The sequence below is a fragment of the Sminthopsis crassicaudata genome, chromosome 2, assembly GCF_048593235.1.
Source record: "Sminthopsis crassicaudata isolate SCR6 chromosome 2, ASM4859323v1, whole genome shotgun sequence".
Taxonomy (NCBI): Eukaryota; Metazoa; Chordata; class Mammalia; order Dasyuromorphia; family Dasyuridae; genus Sminthopsis; species Sminthopsis crassicaudata.
In genome coordinates, this window is record NC_133618.1 from 313266192 (window position 1) to 313276524 (window position 10333).

The window sequence follows — 10333 nt, forward strand, 5'->3', positions numbered from 1 at the left end:
CTACTGATACTGGATAGAATTGTCCTTGGAAGTGCACCGGACTTGAAGCCTTTCCAGGGTTGTAGAGCCCTGAAAAGCTTAAACTCTATGGGCACAGGCCTCAAGAATGCAGGGTTACCTTCATGCACCACGAGACCCCAGTAGTAAATGGGAATTATTAAATGTCTTTCAGATGGGCTTTAGGGCACTGTCAGTGATCACAAAATGTTGCACTTCAGTGGCTCATGTGCAGAGCAGACAGGTGACCCCTAAGCACTATACCACTGAGCTAATCAGTGACAGTGGGGTACCTCTGCTTTGTCCGACAGAGAGAAAACCCGAGTGTGTCCTGCTTACTCCTCCTGCCCCACCAGAGCTGTCCCCATCCAAACACGTGTTGGAGGCACAGAAAGTCAGCAGAAAGACCACAAGAGACCATGGGCTAAGTAAGAGTAACATTTACTGAGCGATACAGGACTGAGTACTATGAAGGGCTTACACGGATGGAAATGGGCTTCACCCCCTTCGGGATCACTGCATCAGGCATCAGGCATCCCCTCCACGGGCACCAGCCCCAGGGCGCCCAGGGACTACAGCACTTAATTAACACTGACTTACACACAATGGCAATAACTGTTGAGTATTTGTTCGTAACAAACAAACCATAACATATTTATACCATATCACGTCGAGTGATTATATAAATCCATATATATATTGCTGTATAAAACCTTTTTTCTTTTTGTAAAAAATATTAAAAAAAAAAAAAAGAGAGAAGTGTAAAAATGTGCAGTTAAAGCACTGCCGGGACAGCCAGGCTGTAAACATTAGAGTGAGTATGTGCTTTGGAAGGGCGCCCGCGCCTCAGTGCCCACAGCAAACTCCAGCAGGGAGCGAGGTCTGTTAAGGAGGGGTCTTCCCAGGGACATGGGAAGAGCATCGGCGGGATCCAGGGGGATGACAATGGAACAGGGACATGCAGATGGAGGCCACTGAAAGTGCTTGTTGGTCCTGTATCACATCCCTCTCCTGCTTTGATGGATAACTTGGGGAGTAAGGGGCTGGGGATAGTTACTGAAATTTTATTCTGAACTCCATTTGGATTTCTATTTTATATTCAACTAACACTTTTCCAATGCCAGTAGCTGTTCCAAAGATGGGTACATTGATGGGAAATGATGGGAGAAAAAAAAACTGTAGTTATGGAGGCCGGGAGTTCCCCCCCTTCATTCACCCCTTTCTCCCTCATCACTATAACTCTAGGCACTGGATCATCCCCCTCCCCTGTTTCTACTTTGGTCTCAATTCATCACTGATCTCAAGTTTCCCTCAACCCTCCCTTCCCCATGTGTTGCTGGTCTGTATTCCACAAAGAAGCCCGCTGTATTCTGGCGGTGCTGAGCCTTGTTGCAAAGTTTTTTTCACACATAAACAAAGGCCCCATGTGGGACCCTATGTCCTCCTCCCTCCTCATCCTCCTTCTTCTTTCTTCTCCCAATCCACTTTCACTTCTTCTCAAGTTGTTCGAGTAGTGGGTTGGCTTCAGACTCCGGGGTCTTGACACTGTCTGTCCTCACAATACAAGTGGGACGATGCCGGTTCAACATCAAGATCAGTTGTTGCCTTTCCTGTTTTAGCTCCTCAATTTGCGCCTTCAGTTCTGCATTCATGAGTTCCAAACGTTCAGATTCCTAGAGAACCCCAAACACAAAAAGAAGCAACTTTAATTGCGCATGAAGGGATTGTCCTCTGAATAAGACTAAGGGAGAGGGGGATAAAAGGGACTTGAAGCAAAATTCCTTTCACATATATTTATCTGCTATTGCTTATAGAGCCATAATTAGTGAGGCAACTAGGGCTTCCTCCCAGGGAGCTTAAATGTAAAAGTCTCTAATAGCATTTGTGTTTTTTCCTTTCTTTTCTTTCCTTCCTCCCTTTTCCCCTCCTTCTCTCTTTTCTTTCTTTCTTTCTTTTCTCTTTCTTTCTTTCTTTCTTTTCTCTTTCTTTCTTTTTTTCTTTCTCTCTTTCTTTCTTTCTTTCTTTCTTTCTTTCTTTCTTTCTTTCTTTCTTTCTTTCTTTCTTTCTTTCTTTCTTTCTTTCTTTCTTTCTTTCTTTCTTTCTTTCTTTCTTTCTTTCTTTCTTTCTTTCTTTCTTTCTTTCCTTCCTTCCTTCCTTCCTTCCTTCCTTCCTTCCTTCCTTCCTTCCTTCCTTCCTTCCTTCCTTCCTTCTTTAGGCAACTGGGATTAAATGACTTGTCTTGGGTCACACAACTAGTAAGCATCTGAGGCCAGATTTGAATTCAAGTCCTTCTGACTCTGGAGCTGATGCTACCCCTAAATCCATTATACCACTTAGGTATCCCTATGCTTAACACTTAACAATAACAATTAGTTAAAATAAGAAACTACCAGTTGTTTTCCCCTTCTAATAGCCTCACCCCAGATAAGATCCTCTTTGGTTTGACTTGATTTTGTTTCTTTCCAACTGGCAAATAGCAAACTGGGATCTTTTCCCAGGGCCCCAGTTTTCTCATCTGTAAAATGATAGGCTTAGGCTAGGATGGGCTTGACTTCCAAGGTCTCTTCCACATCTAAAATATGATTCTATGATTACAGCTTGAGGTCACTGCTCCATACCACCCAAATAACTGAATTTGTCTTTATAGACTGGTTTTGGGGTACATCTTATCTTCAGTCATCAGGATTGTTAATTACAGCTACTTTGCTGTCAGTCTCCTTCTGGCTGAAGAATTCAAGAACAGAATCTGAAGTAGACAATAAACTACCATTCTCTAGACATACAGTGCCCCAGTATATCACCAGGTGGTCATGGGATCAACAGTGATGAAACCTATATTGTAATCTTGCAACTAAACTGAGAAATACAAATGGAATGAGTTCATATTAACTAAAGTCAATTCAAAAAGCATTTATTAGGCACTTACTATATGCTGTACTAAGCACTAGAGATATAAAGAGAAACAAAACCAGTCCCTGCTCTCAAGGATCTCATGGTCTAATGGAGGAGATAACATGCAAACAATTATGTACAAAAGTTACACACAGGAAAAATGGCGGTGATCTCAGAGGGAAGGTGTTACCTTTAAAGGCAACTGAGAAAGGATTCAGGCAGAAGGGCTTTTAGCTGAGGCTTGAAGAAAGCCAGGGAATCCAGGAGGCAGAGGTGAGAGGGAAGGGAATTCCAGGCATAGGAGACAGTTAATAAAACTGCAGAGTTGAGATGGAGTATGAGCAACAGCAAGGAGGCCAGATTCACTGGATTATAGAATGCACAAAAGGGAGTAAGATATAAGAAGACTGGTAAGTAGAAAGGGATCAGGTTCAGAAGGGCTTTAAAAAGTCAAATTGGCTCCTGGGAGTGATAGGGAGCCACTGGAATTGATTGACTGATAAGATCAGATCTGCACCTTAGGAAGATCATTTTCAAAACTCCCAGTGAATTTAGAATCAGGGCAGCTAGGTGGTACAGTGGATAGAAATTTGTGATCCTAATTGCCTCAGTTTCCTTATTTGTAAAATGAGCTAAAGAAGGCAGTGGTAAATCACTCTAGTATCTTCACCAAGAAAACCCCCAAATGGGGTTATATAGAATCAGACATAGCTGGAAAATGACTTATATGCACCAGAAATATTTTTTTTCAGTGAAATCAGCTCTCGAGTACAATTCCCTATTTAAGACTGGTAAAGAAATGGCTCTAACATCTATGTGGCACAAGTGTATCATATCTAGACAGAGGAATATAGGTATTTATTAAGCATCTACTGAGTACCAGGAACTGTGGTAGTCTTTGGGATGCAAAAATAAAAATGAACAAGTCTCTGACCGTAAAAACCTGCATTGTATTATAAGATAACATGTATGCCCCAAAATATATGTAGATAAAAGTACACACACATTAACATACATACACACATTCTCTCTCTCTATACACACATATATATATGTATAGTGAGTGAATGTGTGTGTGTGTTGGTGTATGTGTATGGAGAGACACACACACACAACACACACACACATATATATTTATATAATAAGGGAAATAGATGTGTTTCTATAGCTCTGTTTATATATTCACACACATACACATAAATAAAAGGTAATTCTCAGGAAGAGGCAGCCATTGAATAGTGGATTGTGGATTGGACTCAGAATCAGGAAGTCCCAGGTAGAAGTACCTTCTTTGACACATATCAGTTGTGAAACTCTGAGCAAATCAATTAACTTCTTAGCACCCAAGACCCCTCTCTATGACTGTAAATTGCAGACTATGTGTCAATCTGCATCGGTAGAGAGAATTCCTCCCAGTCCAAAAATAAATAATCAGGGGTGGGGAAGAAAAAAGTACTAGAAGTATGTGTGTATGTGGCAGGTGGTGAGGGAAGTGGGGGTGGATTATGAAAAAAGAATAGATTTCAGAAGCACAATCTACTTCTGATGGGGAGGGTAAAACCCCCAAAGAGGTCCCTCTCCTCCTGACTTCCTGTGAACCAATTTCCTACAAACTAGCTAAAACTGGTGTTCAAAGGTTAAAAAGACTGGCCATCAATGCTGTAGCACATTGCTAAAATGAGAGTTAAGGTACCTCTATGTAGGTTCTACTAGACATATGACCAACCATGGGGCAATCAGTTCACCTGTTTGGGCTTAGTTTCCTCAGCTATCAAAAGAGGGGATTGGACTAGAACTTTGAGCAAAAACCAGATGACCATTTTTTTGAGGTATGTTGTAAAGTAGATTGTTGAAAAGGTCAGAATGATGGTTTCTGATATCCCTCCCAACCTGGAAAACCTACAACTCTATCATCAGCAAGGTCCTGGGAAAGAATTCTAAATTTTGTGCTCTATTCCTGTTTTCTGTGTTCCATAATTTTCTTTTTTTTTGGGGGGGGGGAGAAGGATGAGCAAAGCACTAGTTAAAATAGTGGTCATAAACATCAGTCTTCTTAGATTACCATTGCTTATTATTGCTGCCCTTTACCCTTCAAAATAACTTCTCATAGCTCTTCATTGCTTACAGGATAGAATCCAAAATTCTTAGAATGACATTCAAAGTTTTTCACAGTCTGGCTGTAAATTACTTTTCAAATGATAACTTCTTTATTATTACTACTGATTGAAAATAATGACAATAACAAGAGCATTTATTTAATGCTGCCTAATGTGTAGCAAAGCACTTTACAAATATTATCTTATTTGATCCTCACAACAACGCTTGTAATTTCACTCCTCCTTTTATAGATAAGGAAGCAGGCAAATAGAAGAAGCTGTGTCACATAGCTAGTGTCAAAGTCAGTATTTGAACTAAGGTCTCCTGACTTCATGTCCAACACTACTCACTGTGCTACTTAGATATTTCTAGCTGGCTTCTTCAGCCACATTGATCCCAACCCAGACACCAACCTTAGAATACGTCACCTTCTGTTTCTTTGTTAATACATTTTCAAGAGGGTGGCAAAATAGAAAGAGTACAGACAAAAGTGTTTAGCACAGGGTCTGACACATAATAGGTGCTTAATAAATGCTAATTGGCTAATCGATGGACTGGATTGGAATCAAGCAACTTGGTTTGTATCTTGTCTCAGTCACTTGACTAGCTTGAACAAGTCATTTTATTTCTCTGGATTCCAGTTTCCTTAAAAAATGAGGAGGGTTGCTAATTTATAGGAAACCAAACCATCCTCCAATTGATAAATGGTCAAGGGATATGAACAGACAATTCTCAGATGATGAAATTGAAACTATTTCCACTCATATGAAAGAGTGTTCCAAATCACTACTGATCAGAGAAATGCAAATTAAGACAACTCTGAGATACCACTGCACACCTGTCAGATTGGCTAAGATGACAGGAAAAGATAACGATGAATGTTGGAGGGGATGTGGGAAAACTGGGACACTAATACATTGTTGGTGGAGTTGTGAAAGAATCCAGCCATTCTGGAGAGCAATCTGGAATTATGCCCAAAATGTTATCAAAATATGCATACTCTTTGACCCAGCCATACTACTACTGGGCTTATATCCCAAGGAAATACTAAAGAGGGGAAAGGGACCTGTATGTGCCAAAATGTTTGTGGCAGCCCTTTTCATAGTGGCTAGAAACTGGAAGATGAATGGATGTCCATCAATTGGAGAATGGTTGGGTAAATTATGGTATATGAATGTTATGGAATATTATTGTTCTATAAGAAATGACCAGCAGGAGGAATACAGAGAGGCTTGGAGAGACTTACATCAACTGATGCTAAGTGAAATGAATAGAATCAGAAGATCATTATACACTTCAACAATGATACTGTATGAGGATGTATTCTGATGGAAGTGGAAATCTTCAACATAAAGAAGATCCAACTCACTTCCAGTTGATCAATGATGGACAGAGGTAGCTACACCCAGAGAAGGAACACTGGGAAGTGAATGTAAATTGTTAGCACTACTGTCTATCTACCCAGGTTACTTATACCTTCGGAAGCTAATAATTAATGTGCAACAAGAAAATGGTATTTATACACATATATTGTATCTAGGTTATATTGTAACACATGTAAAATGTATGGGATTACCTGCCATCGGGGGGAGGGAGTGGAGGGAGGGAGGGGATAATTTGGAAAAATGAATAATAAATAAATAAATAAACAAACAAACAAACAAATAAATAAATAAATGAGGAGGGTTGGACTAGAAAAATTTGACCCTTAAAACTCTGACCTTGAGTCCTTTATATTTCTACTCTCCCTTCCTTCTACTGGAATCATATAAATTCTTTGAGTTCCTCCTCTATGAAATCTCCCCAATGATCCCAACCTAAAGCTGTCTTACCTTCCTCTGCTCTCATAGCCTATTACTCATCTGATACTTACAGAATGACTTATATAAAACTTTTCCATTTAGATGTACATACACTGGCTGTAAATTCAATTAGAATACAAGCTCCATAATAGCAAAAACTGGATCTAATATTTTATCTACCTGTGTTGCTTAGCACCCTTCATGCTATGTGTACTGCTCAATAAATATTTGTTAATTAATCATTTGATTAGTTGTGTTTAAATGTGTGTGTGTATATGTGTGTTAAAGATTGGTTATTCCCATTTCACTTAGGCTGGAAATTCAGAGACTACTCTCAAGTCCCATCTCACTATTTAAAAAAAAATTTCCCCAATCTCACTATTAATTAACTTTTGACTTGCTTTGTTGCCAACCTGGCCTGATTTGTCCCACGTTAGGCAGCCTGGTGGTCTCCCACTCCCACTCCCATCCCTCTTGCTCCTGGAAGCTCATCATTCTGATGTCAAACTTAGTGAGGACACCTGATTGACACTGTACACTGCAGCTCAGAACTTGAAGCAGTCCTCCAGCCTCAACCTCCCTGGCGGCTGAGGTTACCAATATACCATAGGACATCCCCCCATTTTATGGGACAGAGGCACCGAGGGAGTGACATTGTCATAATTATTGGCCATCACCTACCAAGTTGGGATTCACAACCAAGGGGCCAAATATAATCAAATGGTTGGCCTAGAGGAAACTCAAGGTTCTGGGGGTATCATCCCTTTAATCCAGAGAGGAGGACAGAGAAAAAGTGATTAGCTGACTCATCAGCCAAAATGAAAAGTAACTAGTGAACATAAATGACATTTCCTAGAGATTTTTCTTTTGGATTAACAGAGAAACAAAGGGTTTTCCTGTAAGAAAAAAAGGACAGAACCATAGGACAGGAAAAAGTATTGTGTAGATGATGTTTTTTAGAGTTCTTTTGGCACCAAGCAGGAGTGAACATAATATATAATAAATGAGTCACCCAGGAGAAATCATAATGGCACTGTGGGAAGGGTAGAGAAGTTCATGGGGACAGCAAGATTTAGATGTTTGAGAAGAACTGCTCTCACTTTTTGACAGGCATTAATAAAGCAATCTCCTTGGGTCCAATTGGATAAATTTAAACTGGGACATCAGGGGTTTCACTTTAAATGACAGCCATGTGACAAAGGGGTAAGTTATCGCTCAATGGAGGAATGCTCTGAAAAGAAGTTGTTTTGTCAGGATCCCCAAAGAAGACTAAGAAAGACCGGAGAGGCGGTGGGTGAGATCTCTGCTACCGGACAAGCCTGAGACTAGTGAGCTCAGGAATTATGAGCTCCAATGGCTGAAGCCACTTGGTACCCTCCCTAAGTCCGGCACTAATATGTCGAGATCCTGGAATGGGGCAGGGAAAAGGCACCAGGCTGCCTAGGAAGTGGCCATCTGGTACAGATCAGAAATGGAAGCCAAAGCTCCTGTACTGATCGGCAGAGAGACTGGATCGGAGAGTGGCTTCTGTGATTTCTGCTTGGACAAGGTAGAAAGAGAGGAGAAGGAAAGGAGGGAGAAAGAGAAAGGGGAAAGGCAGGGAGAAGAGGTGGAAAGAGAGGGAGAGGAGAAAAGAGGAAGAGGAAGAAGAGAAAGAAGAGCAACAGAAGACTTTCAATAAGTACTAGACTAACTCAAAGGGTTAATAAATACCCAGCAACAATAACAGGAATAGCAAAAAAAAAAAAGTAAACAAAGTAGATTCTTATTGTCTGGGAATGACTACAAATGATGTAATGGAATATCATTGAACCATGAAATACTCTGACTAGAATAACATTTAGTTAAGATGATGAAAGATCTTGGAGAAGTTCAGCTCTCTCCTGTACAAACTTAATATCAAATAAAGGATCCAGCTAGAAGAAGGAACTGAAAAGAAACAGAAAATCCCCCATCTAGTGTAAAATTGTACAAAAAGCTGGAAGCCAGGGAGTATCTGTCAAGTTTGTACGCATGAGAGGGAGAAAAGAGAAGCTATGAATATGAAGAAGTCAGAGAAACATGGGAAGAAATGCAAGCTGATAAGAGAGAAATACAGAGCCACAAAAGGAACATCATGATTGCAATAATGTAAGTAGGCGCTAGGTGGCACCATAGTGCACAGAGTACCAGACTTGGACCGAGACCTCTCATCATCCTGAATTCAAATCTGTCCTCAGACACTTACTGTGTGACTCTGGGCAAGTTACTTAACACTATTTACCTCAGTTTGTTTATCTGCAAAATGAGATGAAGAAGGAAATAGCAAACCACTTCAGGGGGCCCAGAACACCCCAATGGGTCACGAAGAGTAGAAAACAACTGAAAAACAACACAGCAATGTAATGAAAAGTAGCTGGAGACTGAGTATGAAACACTGGACACAGCATCCGACTCAGCTGCTGCATTAGCTAGTTCTGCTGAACTGCTTTTTCTTTTATTCTTATATTTCTTATCTTATTTTCTTTAATCTCATATTCCTTTTATTTTAATCTTTTACTTATGTATTAATTATATTATTATATTAATTACATATTATGTATATTTACTTTATCCTTATTATTTTTCTATTGAGGCCGTTCTCAGTGAAGCAAAGGAGAAAGAATACATTCAGAAGTGAAGATGATGCAAAAACAAAAAGATATCAAAAATTAAAATATAAAACAAGATGTCACCATAGACCATTCAGTTTGTCCAGGGGGCAGATAAGAGGATGGGGTGAATCTGATATAATCAAAGAGCACTCACCAGTCAGGGCTCATTGTCAAAGACAATAAACAACAGCATTGTGGCAAAGTCGTTGGATTTGTGATAATAGAAATGAAAGTCCAAAGAGTCACTCTTTTTTATTTATTTTATTTTCCTGAGGCTGGGATTAAGTGACTTGCCCAGGGTCACACAGCTGGGGTTAAGTGACTTGCCCAGGGTCACACAGCTGGGGTTAAGTGACTTGCCCGGGGTCACACAGCTAGGAAGTGTTAAGTGTCTGAGACCAGATTTGAACTCGGGTCCTCCTGAATTCAAGGCTGGTGCTCTCTCCACTGCGCCACCTAGCTGCCCCTCATTTTTCTTCTTAGACTGGGAAGAGGACAAGATGGGGTAAGTGAAAGAATTGAGTCAAATCACTTCTTTTTGTTATGGTAATACCAAATGACCACTTTGATTAAATTTTTCTTACTATGTAGATGCAGTTTTAAATGAATACTCAACAATTCTTAAGACTTCAAAAAATGAAGGGTTCCCACAAAGAAGAACTATCTGGGGCTCCTATACAGCCAGATCACTCTGTTGTCTGAGAGATAGGGAAGGCCAGGTGTCACCCTGGGCACAGAGAAAAACAGTAAGCAGTGTGAAAAGAAAGGGCGATTTCCCTTTTCTCCTTAAGATAGACAGGGATTGCAGATGTCCAACATATGCTGATAGGCAGAGTTGCTTTGTCAGTAACTATTTTCCTTTGTTGAAAGGGAAAGTTCTAATGGGGGAGAGGAAAATTTATCAGGAAATAT

At 40.2% G+C, this 10333-nt stretch overlaps 1 protein-coding gene across 1 annotated transcript in view; it reads right to left on the reverse strand.

Moving 5' to 3' along the window:
• Window positions 1-422: 422 nt before the first annotated feature.
• Window positions 423-10333, reverse strand: part of JDP2 (Jun dimerization protein 2) — a 68180-nt gene continuing 58269 nt past the window's right edge. The window contains exon 4 of the mRNA XM_074289986.1: window positions 423-1670. Coding sequence (XP_074146087.1) covers window positions 1485-1670 — 186 coding nt within the window. The 3' untranslated portion in view covers window positions 423-1484. The remainder of the gene's footprint in view (window positions 1671-10333) is intronic.